This window comes from Drosophila yakuba, chromosome X, assembly GCF_016746365.2.
Source record: "Drosophila yakuba strain Tai18E2 chromosome X, Prin_Dyak_Tai18E2_2.1, whole genome shotgun sequence".
NCBI lineage: Eukaryota > Metazoa > Arthropoda > Insecta > Diptera > Drosophilidae > Drosophila > Drosophila yakuba.
In genome coordinates, this window is record NC_052526.2 from 3,467,378 (window position 1) to 3,486,763 (window position 19,386).

The 19,386-nt window shown below is 40.3% G+C and overlaps 1 protein-coding gene and 1 long non-coding RNA gene across 16 annotated transcripts in view; one reads left to right on the forward strand and one right to left on the reverse strand.

Moving 5' to 3' along the window:
* LOC6524172 (neurobeachin) overlaps window positions 1-19,386 on the reverse strand; it is a 164,476-nt gene that overhangs the window by 49,506 nt on the left and 95,584 nt on the right. For 8 of the 15 annotated variants that reach the window (XM_039370311.2, XM_039370296.2, XM_039370288.2 and 5 more), the window contains exons 1-2: window positions 18,981-19,281; window positions 474-578 (exon numbers count right to left, since the gene is read on the reverse strand). In XM_039370311.2, coding sequence (XP_039226245.1) covers window positions 474-578; window positions 18,981-19,280 — 405 coding nt within the window. In that variant the 5' untranslated portion in view covers window position 19,281. Of the gene's footprint in view, window positions 1-473; window positions 579-18,980; window positions 19,282-19,386 lie in introns of those variants that run through there. The other 7 variants (XM_039370270.1, XM_039370308.2, XM_015190058.2 and 4 more) reach the window with 1 other exon arrangement.
* LOC120320533 lies at window positions 7,682-17,732 on the forward strand. Its single transcript, XR_005560029.2, has 2 exons — window positions 7,682-17,438; window positions 17,522-17,732. It is a non-coding gene; the product is annotated as an uncharacterized LOC120320533 (long non-coding RNA).

Below are 19,386 nucleotides of genomic sequence, written 5' to 3' on the forward strand. Positions count from 1 at the left end.
TTTCTTTTCGAGAATTTGAATAACTTCTTTTAGGTAACTATGTAAAATGGTAAAGCATAAATGCGATTAAGAAATAATTTGAACTAAATCAGATTTTATTAAGCTTTATACAGCTTTTCTCTTCGTGTATCTCATATTCATATGCAAATCGGGGGGAAGAAGAGAGTAAGGCCAAACGCCGACGATGAAAACGGAGGAAAACCAGCTGGCGGAGCGAGTTGAAAGGCATTTGGTGTTGATGTTGCGTTTTCATTACGCGCAATTTCGGCTGCCACGCCTCCTGTCCTGGCCCTGTTAATTTTCTTTGATGCCGCAGCGCGAATTGAATTAAATTCTATTAAAAAGTCACTATCGCACAGCCGCTTGGTTGCCTTCATGCAAAATGTTCATGCAAATGTGTGTGCCGAAAATCTGCGATTTGCCGCATACTTTACCGCGATTTTGGGCAGGACCCAGAAGTAAGAATAACTCACCTGCAAATTGGGCGGACAATGATCCAGCAGCTCCAGCATATGTTTGATATTCTGCGCATCCTGTATCACAAAATTCAATTCCATATCGAATTCACCGCCGACCAGCTGTAAATAAAAATGCTCATTTATTGAAACATGTGATTTAAACGTGTGCGCAGTTTGGACCTTGTTTAAACAGTAAGGGGGAATTGTTATAAAAATGTTGAGAATTAGTCGCGATTTTAATGTCTTTTTTTTTTGGAAGTTAAATTTATTTTGTTGGTTGTGCATGTGGATAATCCGGGGTTAAAATATGCGAAAAGTTGACGGCAGATTTGTAATTGGTAAAGTTTGAATTGGAAATAATGGATGTGTGTTTTTGAAGCGTGTGTTGAAGTGGGTCGGACACGGGAAACGCAGATGTTAAATGGGAAATGACTGACAAAAGTTTATCAGGGAGTCGAGAGACAGCCATGAGATAACAAAACAGAGAAGAACGAACAACTATATGTTGGCTTAAATCCGTTGATTGGATAAAATCAATGTAGTTTTCATTTATCTAGACCACACAAAAGCGCAAAAGCCCCAGATAACTTTACGGGCTACTTTTAATTGAAACCAAATCGAATGCGTTGCAGTTTCGATTGTATGTATTTATTTATTTTATTTTTTTACGAATTTGCACTCAGCGTGGATCTATAACAGCAGATTCAAAAGATATTTGTAGTACTGTTTAGGAACTTTACTGCTTTTTAGCCTAATTGATTTGTGAAATTTCAATATCCATCCATCAAAGTCATCTTCTTTATGGCCTCTTTTTTGGCTAACAGTTTGAAGAGCACCACTATAAAAGCTTATCACTGCATACTGTTTCAAAACTAATTCACTTTGATCGATGATGATCCGAGTTTAAAAAGCCCAAATCTATGCCCCATTTTCATATCAAAATTAGGGCTTTAAATGGGAGTGAGGAAGGGGATTATCATTTAGCAAACCATTTGCTTGCTGTTTTTTCTGCTACAGGAAAAGCCCCCGCCCCCAAGTCTTTACTTTCAACCCCATTATTGCTTTTTCCCCGCCACCCAGTTGCTAGTTTCCGTGGGCTTAGGCTAAGTACAGTCGAGTGTGTTAACTGTTTGAGGGAGCGTGTCCTAGACACATCCTTTTGCCATCGAGGAGCAATCAGGGCTGCTTTGGGGGAGGAAAACCCTCTTGCCCCCCAGTCACGTCACAAAAAAGGTTCTAACTTAATTATGCCAGGCGCCAAGAAAATCCACTTCCATCGAAATTTACCCCCCCCCCCCCCCCCAATGTTGCGCCCAATGTCAATATATATTTTCGCCAAATAAAATTGTTTTCCTTGCTTTTTGCGCGCAATTAAATCAGCAAAAATAAATTCAATAAATTGATTAGAGTAGTAGAAATAGAGACGTTTCTCTGTCTAGCTCACAAGTGGTTACAAGTGTCCTTACACCAAAAGAAATAAGAAGTAAACACACAAACACCCACACATACATACTTATACACACACACACATACCCTTAAGGCGGTATAAATCGCCAACAGTATTTATGTCTGTTTTCGTTTGTTTTTCTCACATTTTTTCTGTGTAGGAAAACTTTGGGCGTGGGTAGTGGTTTTGACGGCCGACAGTTTGGCGCCTGGCCATCAATGGACCACACCCACAATCCAATCCAGTGGCCTAGTGGCCATTCGACCGATCCAACCCATCCAAACCCACCTAACCACCCACTCACTACTTGTGTACGAATGCACTCGAGAGCCGCTTTATAATTATGCGAAAACGGTTTTACCGGTTTTTTCACCCACATATTTATACCCGTTACTCGTAGAGTAAAAGGGTATACTAGATTCGTTGAAAAGTATGTAACAGGCAGAAGGAAGCGTTTCCGACCATATAAAGTATATATATTCTTGATCAGGACCAATAGCCGAGTCGATCTGGCCATGTCCGTCTGTCCGTCCGTCTGTCCGTCCGTCTGTCCGTCCGTCTGTCTGTCTGTCTGTCCGTATGAACGTCGAGATCTCAGGAACTACAGTGGCGTGCAAGTATGAGTACATGTTTGCAACTTTTGACTGTTCGCATAAATAAAAAAGGTATTAGTTAAGCAAATGAACCCAAAATTTTACTGTTGATTCTTTGATTATTTATTTACAAATTCGTAAAAAAAAAAATAACAATAATGTAATTCTTTTCGTTAGGAAAAAAATAAAATTTAAATTAACTCGCATGTACTCAATTATGCTCAATTTGAATTTTTCAACAAAAGTTGGACAGCTCATTCAACTGAAAGTTTAATTTTAGAATTTACCGTTTGTTTTTAAGAAAGTTTAATATAAAAGTATAAATATAAAAGCTTTCAACCAAAAAGGTACGAATCTCCACGTGTTTTTGGCTCTTAACTATTAAAACAAATAATATGAAGAAATTGCCAATAAATGTTGAAGATTCAGTGATAAACCTTACTGAAAATGGATTTTCGACGCGTATAATAGCTGGGAAGTTAAATATAAGCCAATCAGCAGCCATTCGTGTTCAAAAAAGGCGAAACGCGGTACCCAAAATTCAAAGAAGAAGTCCACGTCGATTGTTGACCGATGCAGATGCGCGGCTAATGATGCAAAATATTAAAAAGGATAACAATTGTAGACCCAAGGATGCGTCTGCAGCTATAGGCAAGCCTGTCAGCCAGTGGACAGCGTGTCGAGCACTTAAGCGTATTGGATTCGTTTCCGAATTAAAAAAAAAGAAACCGTCCTTTTCCGATAAAAATATAAAAGCACGGCTAAAATTTGGGAAGGCACATAAAAATTGGCAAGTGGACGACTGGAAAAAAGTTATATGGTCTGATGAATCAAAATTCAATCGATACCAGTCGGACGGAAAACAATATTGTTGGAAAAAGCCTGCAGAGTCGCTGCAAAGACGGCACCTACAGGAAACAGTAAAACAAGGAGGAAATGTCATGGTCTGGAGCTGTTTTACCTGGTGGAGCATTGGACCAATAAAGAAAATAGAAGGAACTATGAAAAAAGAGGACTATTTAGATATTCTGCAGACCCATCTTTGCGATTTTGTTGACAAATGCGTTTATAATGAGAGTCATATCACATTCCAGCAAGATGGAAATCCGAAACACACGTCCAAAATCGTGAAGGAATGGATCGGAAATCAAGATTTTAAGTTAATGGAGTGGCCAGCTCAGAGTCCTGATCTCAATCCAATCGAAAATTTGTGGTCGATTGTGAAAAGACGATTGGGACAATCCGAATCGGTTGCAGCAAACCAACACGAGTTGTGGCAACGAATCCAGCAAGAATGGAAAGCTATTCCGAAGGAAAATGTTCAAAATCTGGTGGAAAGTATTCCAAATCGAATAAAAAGCGTCATCAGAATTAAGGGTCTTTGGACTAAGTACTAAAAGATAAGCTTTTGTTGAAAAATTCAAATTGAGCATAATTGAGTACATGCGAGTTAATTTAAATTTTATTTTTTTCCTAACGAAAAGAATTACATTATTGTTATTTTTTTTTTACGAATTTGTAAATAAATAATCAAAGAATCAACAGTAAAAATTTGGGTTCATTTGCTTAACTAATACCTTTTTTATTTAGGCGAACAGTCAAAAGTTGCAAACATGTACTCATACTTGCACGCCACTGTACAAAAGCTAGAAAGTTGAGATTAAGCATACAGACTCCAGAGACATAGAAGCAGCGCAAGTTTGTCGATTTATGTTGCCACGCCCACTCTAACGGCCACAAACCGCCCAAAACTGCCACGTTTGATATTTTTGTTTTGATATTTTTTCATTTTTGTATTGGTCTTGTAAATTTCTATCGTTTTGCCAAAAAACATGTATTTAATCATATGAACGCCGCACTCAGCACCCCGCACCCCGCACCCAGCACCCCGCACCCAGCACCCTGCAACCAGCACCCAGCGGTAGCACCCCGCTGAGTAACGGGTATCAGATAGTCGAGAAACTCGACTACAGCGTTCTCTCTTGTTTTTTCTGTTTACGTTTTGATCCTTTTCTGCGGTATATTGCCACTACCACGCCCAGGACCACGATTTGCCTTATCACCTGGCAACAAAAAAAAAAAACAACAAGAGCGAGAGCGATATGGTAGGGGAAGTGGAAGGGGCAGGAAAAGGTAACAATATGGCCAGCAAATCTGCCGTGATGCGAACATAAAGCGAAATCAAAGCCAGAGACTTCTCGCCCTCAGAATTTCCATCCCCCCGTTTTTGAGTGGCAGTGAAAACAAACAGCAGCAGAGGATCCAGTCCTCTAAGTCCCTCGGATTAGGGAGCAATTTATAATGCCCCTTTAAGTCGGTTACCCAACGAAAACGAACCCAATTTAACGAACAGATTTTCGAACAACGATCGAACAAATTGACCCAAATCTATTTATAAATACTTTAGATTCTTTGAAATCTGATAAAATTTTAAATTTACTAAAAACTTTAATTCTAGTCGTATATAATTTAAAACTTAATTGGTGAAGAACTTGTTATATAGCGAAATTCCATTGCGCGAAAGCCACAAGAAATTAATCCATTTAAAACATAATAAAAGAAAGTGGAAAGAAAAAATAGAGGAGGGTTGAGGGGGTGCAAAACGCTCATTCATATTTAAATTAAACTTTGTGGAAAGTTTTTCGAGTTTTCCTACCCATCAAACCAGCCTCCCAATTAACCACCACCCATTTCAGCGTGTCTTAGTACAAGCATTTTAAACGCCGCTTAATTATATTCGTCTGCCACCCCAGAGAACAGCACTCACTCCCCACACCCCCCCTCAGGATTTTCCACAGTTTTCCCAACGTTCCACTGTTTTCTCCAGAGAAGCTTCTGGCTCTTCGGGCGCACCTTCTTCTAGCACATTTAGTCAATTTTAAGTTCATTTAGAAAAAAGTTTTTCCATTCTTTTCATTTTCTTTTCCCTAGATTTTCAACATTTCATTTGTGCGGCGGAAAAGCTGTGGAAACTCTGGCATTGACGTGTCGCCTTGTTATCCCCACCCACCTGGTCGCTTCTTTAAAGTAAATTGAATTCCTATTTTATTTAAAATGCGCATTGAGACGCACTAAAAGTTTCTCAAGTGGCGCCATTTCCCAGGGGAAAAGTGGAAATGCCATTTTTGTTCCGCGTTTTGTTTATTGGGCGGTGTGAAGGTGTAAAAATTACAATTTTACACTGGCAATAAGACCGAAATTTCCTTCTACGTTTTTGATCTTTTTTTTTTTTTTTGGGAAAAAGGAACTCGATTTCCCGTCTTTCTCTGTGCAAAGTGAAAGAGAGTTTGTCTTATCTCTTTTGTAATTCAATTTGATTTTAACATGGAGGTGGCAGAAAGGCCGGAAAATATGAAGGCACGTTTACTGCATTGCAACTGTAGTTGTATTACATGAACACAAAAGTGTCAGTAATATGTGAAAAATGTAGTTGAAATTCATTGCCTTATAAAAGATTTAAGTGAAATTTAAACCAAATTGAATACAAGTTTTTGGTAATGTGTATTGATTCGTTGTTGCTTGCCAACCTCTGTTCCACGTTACTTTTTTGGCCACATTTTCAAAGCCATTGGCAATTCCCCAAGAACCTTGATTACGCCTATGCAGATATTCACAGCAATTGAGTCGCAGGTCTCGGGAAAAAAATTTCCTTTGCCATCTATTTCCATTTCTTGTTTGGGGAAATGCGTACTGCTCTGTTCTGGCTTTTCCCGACTATTCTCGCCAGACTTACTCACACCTATTTTGGGTTTTTTCTTGTGTTTTTCTGGGACAAGGCCCTCATCACCATGGCACTTCACTCCCCTTTGCTTTGTGCCGAATTTCCTGACTTTTCTGACTTTCCACACTTTCCCAACGCCCACAGCGGCCCCACGCCCCTTTCTTGTGTCATTAGGGAATATTCGCAGTTTTCTCGTGGTTAAGCTTTTAAAACAGTTTTGAAAAGTACACAGACTCTGGGGTTCCCCTTCCATCCTACGCTTATCACGCGTAAAAAATGTTGCCACACTTTTTAAAAATTTTTTTTTTTGTGCTACTTTTAAGTTTCAGTTTTGGTTTTGTTTCTTTTTTTTTGGGTCTTCACTTCTTTTGTGTGCCTTACTCAATTTCTGTTTTACTTTTGCTCGAAACCAAAGGCACGCAAAAGAAAGAAAAGAATTGCTCGTTGGGGAAATTTTCTTGCTCGTGCTTTTTATTGTTTTTTCTTCGGTTTCTTTATATATTTTTTGGCTTTCTTGGCACCTCCTTGAGGGCTTCCCAAAAGCAACTTGGTAGATTACTTTTGATTGTTCTATTTGAATATTTTACAGCTGGCATTGCGGAAACTCTCTGGCTGATGGCATCATTAGTTGTGACTCCATTCCGGGATATATCTGCTGCTGTGCCTTTGCTCTTTCTTACGAATTATTGATGATCTGGGGATGGGGAGTGGGGGTGAAACTTCCATTTTCCCCAAATCCGTAACTCCCACATCATTTATCATCACGAACAATTGCCTCTGGCCTAAACATTCCCCTATAATTATTACTTTTCCCCCGACTTTCACTGCCTTTCACTTCTTTGATAAAAGGATTCCTTGTTGCCCCATATACACATACACGCTTAACAGACAGACATCAATCAGATTCCTGTGAAAAACCGAAACAAACAGAGGAAAACAATAAAGCAAAAACAGATGGCATGTGGTTGGTTGCACTGTTAGAAATTCAATGAAATATTTATTAAGTTTGGTAATTAGGAAATTTTGTAAAGCGATTTTGTACAAACATTTTTTTTTCGATTTTTTTATCAAAAATAATCCGGTTTTTTCGATAGCAGTAAAAAGAGTTGTCCAAAACTGGAATGCAATATCTCGTTGAATTCGTAACAAAATTTCCTATCGATCCATGTACATACATAGAAATGCAATTTTTTGCCATTTTTCGCAAATTTTGATGATGGTACCCCTTATCAAAAATGTAAAAATTAAAAAAAAAATTTTTTTGAAAGCCGAAAAAGTAAAGATAGACATAGTTAGCTATGTTTATTAGCAGCATAAAACAGTCTTTTTTTTTTAGCTGTGCGGTCATTTTTGGCCAAGTTATGACGAAAACGACGATTAAAAATATCAAATCCTTTACAAAAATTCTTTTTTTTCGATTTTTTGATAAAAAATAATCCGTTTATTTTCGAAAGCAGTACAAAAACAGTTCCAAAACTGGAATGCCATACCTCGTTGAATTCGTAACAAAATTTACTATCCACCTGTGTTCAAATAAGAACAAATGTAATTTTTTGCCATTTTTCGCAAATTTGGATGATGATTTTGAGTCTGCAAAAGTGTGTTTTGCTCTCTCTGCTGGCTATTTCCTATTTCCTAATATTTCAGTTTTCAGTGTAAGCCCCGACTCTTTGAATCCAGGTTGCTATATTCTCCAGCCCCTTTTTCGACATTCAACATTTATTTATTTTCTTTTTTACCCGCTGCCTTTAATCTGTTTTATCTGGCACAGCTTTCGCACCACGGCTTCTCCTTATCAATATGCAAAAGTTCGTTCCGGCAGAGAAGGCGAAGAAATGGGAAGTGGGCGTGGCACGTTGGAAACTTTTGGCTAGGCGGCAGCTGATTAAGTGTATAGTCCAGTGGACAGGAGGCTTGGCAGGGTCGAAGGGGAATGGGAAGGACTCACTCCTCTGCACTGGAAATTGTTCAGCATAGACATTAAAATAAATGTATGCCATAAAAATACGCACATATATATGTGTATAAACACTGGGTAGAGTTGGGAAGTTGACAGAGCACAGAAAACGCTGAAAATTGTTTATCACCATGAAAAGTTTTCAGTTTGCCCCTGCTACTGGTTGTTCTTGTTGTTTGTTTATTTGTTTGCTTGCTTATTTTTGCTATTTTCCGTTGCATACTTTGCAGCGCATGTGTGTGTGTGTGTGCCTGTCCTTTGCCTGTGTGCGTTTTCAGTTAATCGAAAAAGTTAATCATCGAAGTTTGGCGCCACAAAAGCTGCTTGGTCACAGCGAAATGTATTTCATGAAAAACAAATAGAATTAAAAAAAGCCTAAGCTTGCTATGTGGGTCTTAGTTAATCATCTTCGGAAAATTATGCTGTTAAATTTAATAATTCCGAATAGTTTCAAATCAAGTGAGTACGCAGAGTATCTTGTAAAATGAAAAATAAAATTGGACATTTGGCAAACTAGAAACACTCGGTGTGCGTTTGCACTGCCTTTTCATCTTCTGAATGTGATTTGGCCTTCTTGACATTGATTTCAAGGCTTACAATTATTACCTTCCCAGTTGATTGGCTGCCAAACCAGGCCCAATCAGCCAGCCAACCACCCCAGAAACATCGAACCAACCAAAGGAACATCCACCATCCACCGTTAGCCACAATGAGCTTCCTTTTGGCGGAAGTTTTTCGCCGCCCGGCAAACATTTTCTAGAGACGAGAAATTGCATTGCATATTATTTGCTGATTGATTGAGTGATTGATTACTGGCAAGGCACCTTCGACAATTTTAGACCCCAACCTTTCCTATGAAAAGGAAAACACCCTCATTGCTGTTCTACTGCTTTGCTGCCTTACTGCTTTTACTGGTGGCACATTATAGTCATCACGTAGAAATTTTATAGGCGCCGCTCCATTGAAAGCTTTACAAATTGTCATTTGAGCCTGGGGAAAAGAAGCGAACAGCTAGCAACGCTGAGTTATTAAGTGCCAAATGACAGTCCTCTCCTTGTCCTTTGACATAGACTTGACTGTCGGGACTTTCCGCATCGCAACCCTCAATCCCTCAAAAAAAAAAAAAGAACGCGGCCATTAGTTTGTCATTGTCTACGACATCCTCGACTTTGAACGTCAATAATTGAGCGTAAAATATGATTTAAGAAAAAAAAACGTGAATGGTGGTTGGAAGTATTCGTTTTCCAGGACGATATGAGCGCACCTGCACTTGTCTTGACTGCTGTCTAGTCAGACTTCAGGATAATAATCGAAAATTCCACTTATATATTGTATGTACACACCTACAGATATACTTGTACGAGTATATAGGACGGCTCCTCCTTCGCCGCAAAGTTCAATTTGAAAATGGTGCGGCTAGGTGGATAAGTACTGCTTGACTGCGCTTTTCAATCTGCACAAAAAGCCAACGAAAAGTCGGCGAAAAATAAAGACAGAGCGATAGAAAGCACACACATTACTTGCACAACAAAATGAAAAATTAAGAAATCTTCTTCAGCGAGCACAGCGAGAAATAATAAAAGTAATAGAAGAGCAGAAAAGGCAAAGGCAAAGGATTCAACGGTGGTTTTTCGCCACAAATGCATTTGTCTGCTGATGGCGATGTTCGTTTCGACCGCAATTCATCAGGAAAGCAACTTTGTCCAAGATGGCAGCTGGAATCGGATGCTAGACAGGACTCTGGATTGGAACAAATTAGATGACAGGATATTAATCTGGCGAGCGGCCATGGTGGATTATTGATGATTTCTGTTGTAATTCAGGGCAGCACTGTTTTCTATTAGTTCGATTTGCTTAAGGAAAGTTTTATTCAATAGCTAAAGCCCGCTTAAATAGTTTCTATCTGAAGGTTGGAAGTGAGTTCATAATTTACCCCAAAGTTGGATAGAATATTTCAAGTAAAGTTTCACCTTTAGGTTTTCCTGCAGACGGTATATTTCGTTTTAAGTGCCTCAAAGATATAGAAGCCCATCCACTTTGCTTCTCGGTGAAATTCCGGGAATGCACAAACAAACGGGCAAAATGCTGATGGGCGGAGAAATGTGGGCGTGTCTGCATAGGGAAGCACTTTGCAACTTCCTTGCTGCAATTGGAGTGGCGGGGCTTTATGGCGGCTGCCACTTCGTTTGGGCACAGGTAAAAGACAAAGGAAACGGAATACTTTCACGGATGCAAAAAAAAATATAAAAATAAAAATATAAAAAAAAAAACCATATAAAATAAGAGACAGGGAAGTGCGTCTTTCACTTAAAAAGCCAACGGCCTCTCTTTGGTTTTTTGCTTTTTGCAAAATTAGACAAAATTAGCAAGGAAGCTTAGCTTCAGCTTCAGTTTCTGTCCAAAAGAGGGAAGAAAGAAAGAGTGGAAAGAAAAGGGCGGGTCGGGGCAAGGAGACAAACTCTTGAAAGCCAAAAAGCAGCAGCAAAAATGGGAGATGGGGGCTAAAAAGGTGGCCACTTTGCTTAATTAAACGCGCCAGTTTCGTTGTGGCTAGAGATTGAAAACTGTGCCAAGTGGCTCCAGTCGACACTTCATGTTGTTCCCTCCGCTGGCTGGGGCAATTTTTAATTTAAATAATTAAAGAAAAGGTGCCAACTTGAGTTTATCAGCCAAAGAAACGCGGAAGTCTTGGTGCGCAAAAAAAAAAGAAGAAGCAAATGTGTAAGAGATAGGAGGGAGGATAGGAAAACAAACACCCAGCCTAGAAAATGCCATCAGCATTTGGCATCAGCACTTTTCATTTTAGCACCTTTCAGCAATAAAATTTTCTGCACAACTCGACAATTTTATGCTCTCCTTCAGACAAAAGGTGAAGCCCAGTAAAGGGAGTCTGGGAAAATAGAAAGCAGGCGACTAGTCGTAGTTAAAAGATCTGCACGCTCCGATAGGCGTAGACTTTTTAATGAAAAGCCAAAGGAGAATACCCTTAGCAAAAAAAAATCCAAGGCTTGTACAAAAGTTGCAAGTGAACGAGTCTGCGATGTTTTGCCATAGATAAGGGCACATCCCTTTAGACCCACAAGCCCAAAAGGCTCCAACACACAAGATGGAGATGGTATTGCCCCGATAAGGTCACTCTATTGGGTGGGGTTAAAAATGGACAAAGCTCATGCGACGAAAGGAGTATCTAAATATCAGATTATAGAAAACATCAGAAGCTGATGCCTTTTCAAAGAATGGCAAGGTGGCCGAGTAGCGTGACTCTACTTTAAGTTATATGTAAATCATAAGCTATCAATTTGTTGGACACCTTGCCCCACAATTGAATAAACTAAACCGACCGTTTCAATAAGCTCAAAAAAGCCCAAAAGCTAGCACCTTAAATAGGATTACAAATTCTTAATTGAATACAATGAATTAAAGGCAACCAAGGGGCGAATTTAAGGCAATTCATCGGATTTCTCTCACCCCCTTCAGTTGGTCAGTTGCTTGAACAAGTCAACTAATTAGGTGCCAAATGAGAAAAGAAAGAAGGGAGAATGAAACTAAATAAGAAAGAGAATGCTGCACGAAGTCAACGATTAGCTAATAAGACGATTGGCAGTAACAGTGGCAGTGGCAAACTTTTGCCATTGGCCACTTTGTGAAATTGTTTGCCATATTTGCAGCTGCTGAAACTTTATCGGCCGTGCCAACACCAATACTCGGACAATGGACTCCACACACACATACTCACTGGCTCACACACACACACACGAACTAGTCAAATAAGCTGAACCAACTTGAGGCGATGAACAGAGCAGAGCGGAGCGAAGCTGGATGGGCTATGTGTCCTATGTCCTGGGTCCTGGGATCAGGCGATGGCCACGCGCATTGAATATGGAATATATGCGATGGCAAACACAACAGCTGAAGCAGCACAGCAGCCACATCAACACCAACAGCATGGCAGCAACAATAAGGACTCATGTCCAGTGCGGCAATATGAAGAGCCTTTATTAAGTAGAAGGTCATATCGAGTTACACACTTCATGACAAAATTTGCACAAGGAGAGGGAAACGGAACATGTGCGACTACACTGCGAGAATTGTGCGCACTCTATTACTCGATAAACGGCAAAGTTGATGAGCAGCTACGTGAATTGTTTAGCATTATAAACTACTGATTGATGTTACTTTACTCTTAATTTTAACTGCTCCTCTATATTGGTGGTTGATATCGTGAAACGTAAATATAAACCATTTCTCATCCTGCATCCTGCAATCAAGAAGAGGAAAGGGCAACATATCACACACTGGGTAAAAGTTTGTCAAGCTGTCGCTGCTCTTCCGTGGCAAGTGGTAGACTAATTAATGAATTGGCATAAGTTTCTGGCTGTGCCCGTGCCCGTGCACTGGACTCCAAAACGAATCCACACAACATATATGTATGTCAAAAGTAAGGGGAGAAACTAGGACAAACTACATGTGTGTTCCAATTTACTTTGGCTTTGCCACACTCCTATTCTATTACAATGCCTAACTGAAGGCAACTTTGCATTTGGGTATCTTAGCTTCTCTTAAGGTTTCAATAAGTAAGTAATTTCGCCATCTATCCAAAAAGCGTCACCTAACACACTAATCATAAGCTAAGTATTTCAGTTTGCCGCTGGCAAAGGCAAACATTTCTGGGCCGCTGGTGAAAGTTTTTCTAATTGCTGCGAACCGAAAATCTAGCTCACAGCCGCTAATGCCGCAGCACCACCCACCGAGTTACCAAACGAGCCACCGAGCAACCGAGCCACCGAACCAACGTTGAACCACCGAAAACGTAGAAGCCGGCAAAATTGCTGCCAATTAGCGAGTCTTGTGCGAGTAGGCAATTATTATGCGCTAGATGTTGCTGCGGCTGATTCGGAGCCAAATTAGCGACAGCAACGAAATAAGTTTCCCTGTTTAACTACTCTCTTTTTTCCCTTCTCTCTATGTATTTCCTACACTTTTATCCACCACCACCACCCCATTTAAGTGGTTGAACAAAAATTGTAGCACACTTTTAAGCGTTGGCTTTTCTTTTTATTTATTTTTTACCCCACCACCCTTCTTTTTGGTTTTAAGCTCTTTCAGGGCCAAAGTGCCATAAAAAGCACAACAAAGAATTGCATAATATAACTATGTGTGTATGCGCGTGTACGCTGTATTGTAAATCTAAGGCCGCAGAAAAAAACGCAAATATAGAAGAGGAACATTAGCCGCATTTTGTCTTGGCAGCCCTGCCTCCATCCACACACACCGAAAAAGCCAAAAAAAAAAAATAGAAAATACACCAACACACGTGTCCATTTTCTGCATGCGAATCACGTAGGTAGAAAAGAGGCGGCGAAGGGGCGTGATGTTGCAAAAAGGGGAGGTGTTGCTGGTGTTTTTGTTGTAGCTAGTTTAAATGCTCAACGCCATGCCATGCTCATTTTTTAGTGAAGTTTTATTTCGAAAGACAAAGTCGACGACATGTACGTGCAACAATACACCGGGACAGAAAGAGATGCCACCAAACAGCCAGCAGCCACAGAAGGGGCCGCGCGATATCCATTTAGATAGATGATGGGCCATATGCACCTGCCCTCTCTCTCGTCCCATCACTAAAGGTCTCTCTCTTCTCAACTATATTTAACTCTTTCTCTTGGCTTCACACACACACACTAGCAAAATTGCCAGATTCTTGACAACACTTTCCAGACAGACAATATATTTCAAGTCCCGAAATGCGCGAAAAAGCATTTGCCTCATGAATCGAATCGATCCTCCCAACTATTTGATACTCTCGTTGCTTGCAGTACCTCAGTATAAAAGTACATTTTGGTAAAAACAATTACGTTTAGCAGGCTGACGATGACTTGCGCCCAAAAACGAAATAACACATTTTAACGATGGCCTTTAATGGTTTTCAATTTTACATTTACTTTAGAACTCAGGTGATTTCCTGTCGCCGAGAAATACCGAGGAAATTAAAGATACTGTTGGGCGATACAGAAAATATATAAATATATATACTCCGGTTATACATATGTATGTATGTTTTTAGAGTTTACAATGCTCACACTATTTTTTTCAGTGCATTGTGTCTGTGTATTTGTTTTATGGTTTTAGTTTGTGCTTAATAAACTGTTTAAGTTTTGAAATGCAGACGGCTGAGTGGCAGACAGAATGCTTCAACAGTCGGGCCAACTTTATGTTCAAATTGTGCCGCTGGCAACAAACACACACGCACACCCATATCCAGATGCACATAGGCATGCACACCACGCCATACACACACACGTGACTGCATAATAAGCAAGTGCTTGAAAGGCCTCAAAAGCAAACAACAACAACAACACCAACATGAGTGGAACAAGCCACCTCAACGATTCTGTTTAGGTTGCTGATGATGCACAGCCGTCAGTGGATAGGGACAATAGGAGGTTTAGAACAGAGCTGAGAATGGGTGATATGGGGGTCAGTAGGGGGGTTGGCATGGGGTTGCTATAGGATTGGTATGAGGTTAGTAAGGGGTGAATAGGTGGTGTACCAGGGATGAGCACGGTGGGCACAGCTGGTGTTTGTGCATGTTTGCCGCATTCGAAGTGCACGCAAATTTGCATAGACTCAAGCATCACGTTCGCGTTTCGACTGCTCCAATGGAGGAAATTCATGGCAGAATGGCTGGGCAGCTGATAAGACATGGATAATTTCGGAAAAAGGTTCTAAGACGATGCCATCAGCAATTGGCTTGATCGTTTAACCTCAACAAATCAATAAGAAACTAGAGTTATGAGCAATCAAAGTCTAACATATAATAATAACAGTTGAATATTTCTCATCAGCACATATGTATGTTCAGGTGTATGTGTAAGGGTTCACATAAATCGATTACCCACGTTCGGTGATTTTTGTTTTTATTGACATCATCTTTTAAAGATGGCTTTCAAGTAACGACGTCCCAGCCGTTTTTCCAGCCCCCACAATTTTTGCAGTGCCACCCACGTCAACATTTTGGAATTGATGATGTCGACGCACATTATGAAGTTCAATATCCTGGATAATGACGACAAATTGCGCAATATTTGCACCAGACAGAAGAAGAAGGCATGTCCCCAGGATCCTGATGACCATTGGGTGGTGGTTGCTGGATGCGTTGATAGCTCGAGTGTCCTTCGTCACCGACTTCACTGCTGTTGCTGCGGTCAAACATGATTGATGAACGCTAATTAATGCGGCGGCCCTTGTCTTCGTCTTATTTCGATTCGCTCACAAATTGTGTAATTAATTCCCATCTCGAGTGTCCCAATAATTATGACGCCCACAAGAAAACCTCTCAAGTTTTCCTCACTTTTTTTATGTTCACTACCAAGCCACTTTAGTGGGCAAAAATATCGCGTTATGTCGCTAAGTGCACACTGTACTTTAGCAACTTTTAGTATATGGCTATAAAGTTTGTTTTGCCTTTTGTGTTTAGCATAAAGGAATTTCGGTAAACTTAGATCATTTTAACAGTCATTATAATAATCCAATTATAACAGTATTTTATCGGAGTATTTTCCTGTGACTATTTCCTTATTTATGGCATTTCCCTTTGGACCATCGATATTATCCTATTTATCACTCCGTCTCGAAGAAATATTGCACTGGTAAAAGCGATTTAAGGCCACCATTTTCCACGGCTGGTGTGGTTTTCTCTCAGCTGCCTCGATTCGCTTTGCTTCACTGGCAGACAGAATTGACAATCATTTTACACTTGGCAGGATATTATGTAAATTGCTTTTCATATTTGTGCAACATTTAAATTCGCAAACGCACACACCCACACACACACATACATGCACAACCAAAATGCGGGATAGAGAGAGAAAAGCGGATGACAGCCGGTTGGAAAAGTAGGCGGCGGCGGCGGTGGAGTGTGAGTGAAAAGTAAATCACGACTTTGGTAGATGGTGTTGATGTCAAAGCAAAAAAGGCAAGGCTGAGTCCCGGCAACATCATTATAACGATAGGCAGCAGGCCCCTAGGGCTGATTGAATACAAGACTGACTGGCTGAAGAACTGAATGAATGAATGGATGAATGAGTGAATGAATCAGTGAACGACTGACTGCTGCATGAACGAGACAGCAGATACTCGAACCGAAAGAGACAGAACTATTGAGGCGAGGCCTGGGGGAGAAATTAACGATGCGCGAAAAGTCTCTTGCCGATTTCAAATAGGGCATGGTGGCGCAGGAAAAATCCAGGAAGAGTAGCAGCCAAAGCATGTGAAAAATGCATTAACGCAACTTCGCAATTAACGAGGAAATTACATTACTTAGCAGCTATGCTATTATTTAATGGGTAACCGCCAGTCGGCTACCTTAAATATTGAATTTATGGCAACAAAGTGACTGTTTCTCCGTCTCCGTCCATTTTGGGCTTTTCTGTGTTTTTACGTTTCTTTCGGTTTTACCAGCATTATTTTTATTTATTCCTGAGACTCAAAAAAAAAACAGGATAAATGGCGAGGGGCAAAGGGGAAACGCAATCGCAATGTGTCAGTTTTAATGGGCCTGCAATTGCCGCAGGCGCTTGATGTCGGTCTACGTCTGTGTCACTTTAGCTGTGTCTCTTTCTGCTCCCGCATCCCTATCTTTTTCCGTCTTCCTGACGAGGAGGAATCCCTGGAACCGATTGGGTGCTAAGTGCATTTCCAAGCCGACACTCAGTCCCGAATCTCCTCTTCAAAACGACAGGCCTGCAATTAAACTTCGGGCCAGAGGGCCATATACAAACCCTACAAAAAAAAAAAAAAAAACTTTGCAGCCTTATTTAAGGGTGCCAAGTTACAAGCACATCCACTACAGCCATGTTTATGACCATTGAGTTATTGGCCAACGATTACTGGGATCAAATATTGGAGCATAGTATGTACTAAAGGATGAACAGATCTAGTAGGCTTAGTGCCAGTACATTCACAAAAAGTATGCTGATTTTTTCACATTTCTCAGTTTGAAGCGAGCAACCATATCGTACACATTGTATTATAAATTAAAAAGGGAAACAAAAATAACAGAAAGGAAATTAGAATCCAATAAGATGACTTGCAGTCAGAGAAGAAGGAAGCCGTTAGGAAACGCGATGAAAAACATTACCCCCGGATTTGGACATGAGCTTGATATTCTGGTGTTCTGGATAGCCACACTGTCTCAGGAGATTACCGATTTGGTGGCCATATTGAACGCCCTTCGTGCTCAGGCAGACGCGTAAATCAGCAGGAAGTTGGTTGTTATTTGGCGCTTTGTATAAATTTTGTTAATGTTTTTTTTTTTTAAATTTCTTACGGTTAACAACATAACAAAAGAATTTATGAGAATTCGCAGGCCATCGAAATCAAGCGCTCATAGAAATCAAGCAAGTAACAAAAAGACACGTTTGCAATAGTTAAGGTCTGCAAAAAAATTATTCATCATGAAACAGAAATGCATATTCAGCATTATTCACTTGCCCAGTAAACTAATTGGAAAATGTATTAAATAAACATTTAAATGCATCAAGGCGAACGTGAACATAAATATCTAATTTAATAAACTCCTAATTGTGGCATATACCTGGTCAGGTCCATGATGCACTGCATCCAGAATGACGACGGTATACCCAAATAGCCTCTGGAACCACTATCACACACAGACACGCAAACTACTACTACCTTTACTACCACATCATAACTTCCGGTCAAGTGATCTATGAGCTGCCAGAGCGGCTATCCCATGAGGATTGAGTCAGAACTGATTGGGAATTTTAAGTTTTGGTGGACATTTTTTTTACATTACATTAATTATGTAAAATGATGTAAATTATGTAAATTACAATGTCGAAAAAATAACTTTTGATATGTTTAATGTTTTGCGTTGAATGTTACCTATGTTTCAATGTTGCAAATTCATTGTTGCACATTCAATGTTGCAAATTCAGTGTTGCATATTCAATGTTGCTAATTCAATATTGGAAATTCAATGCTTCAAATTTAATGTTGCGAGTTTAATGTTGCAAATTCAATGTTTCATGTTCAATGTTACTTGTCACATATGTATATATATTACTGTTTGATGCTGCCCCCATCTCGTGACAAGTAATACATAAAAAAAAACTATCCAGATACCTGGAATACCTTATTTTTGTTTTGGGATTTGAATTGGGATTCATAAATCTGTTGGGTATTTGCTCTTCATTATCATCGCTTGGACGGACTCACCTGAAAGTAGAGGAAGCAGAGAGGAAAAGGTGTTAGTGAGTGGGTCAAAAATTTGTGTAGACAAGCTAAAAATCTTTATTACACACGCCCACATATGTGTGCTTTTTATGTTTTTTTTTTTCATTTTTTTGACGGCTGGGAGGATGGCTTATGGTTATCGGTTTAAAAAGAGCCCGTAAACTAGGTCAAAGGTTCTCCCCTCTGCATGCCTGGCAAAAATGTAGTTATAAAATCCAAAAATCAGCTTGCCACAGGCATGGTTCTGCGAAATGTATTTGCCTATTTACAGCCTATTGCACATTTTGATGGCAGGCCCCAAAAACAGACAGAAAGAGAAAAAAGAAAAAAACGTACCAAATGTAAGGAAAAAGGAAAAACTTAGTCGAGCGCAAACCGAAAACTAAATTGAATTTGTGCCATGGGGATGAAAAAGTGGGTGTATGTGTACGGTAGATGTGTGTATATTTTTGGTCTCTCTCCATTAATCTCTGGTATGGAATTTTTGCATGTTATATGTATACTATGTAAAACTGATACACCTCCCGTTCCCACACCCGCTCCCACTTACCGAGAATGCTTTGAGAAATACCAAACACTGTATGATGCCCTCCATGGTGTCGCCGGTTAGGCAGAAGGTGCCCGTTAGGTGGCGTCCCTTGCGGCCCACTGTCGCCGCCGCCAGCGAGGCATGGACCAGCGCCCTCTGTTGACCGCCGCCGGCGGCTAGGGCTGTTGCACCACCGCCACCCACACTGACCATGCCCTTGCCAGCGGCGGCGGCTGCGGCGGCAGCGGCTGTGGCCACGACGCCACTGGTGAGCATTCGTGGCAATGGAGCCGCTCGCATCAGACGCTCCAGCGAGTCCATGGCGCCAGTTATCAGAACACTGTTTATCGTTTATCAGTATAATCGTTGATTTTGTTTTTTCCTTTTCGTTTTTCCTCTTTTTTTTTGGGTATTTTAATTGATTAAT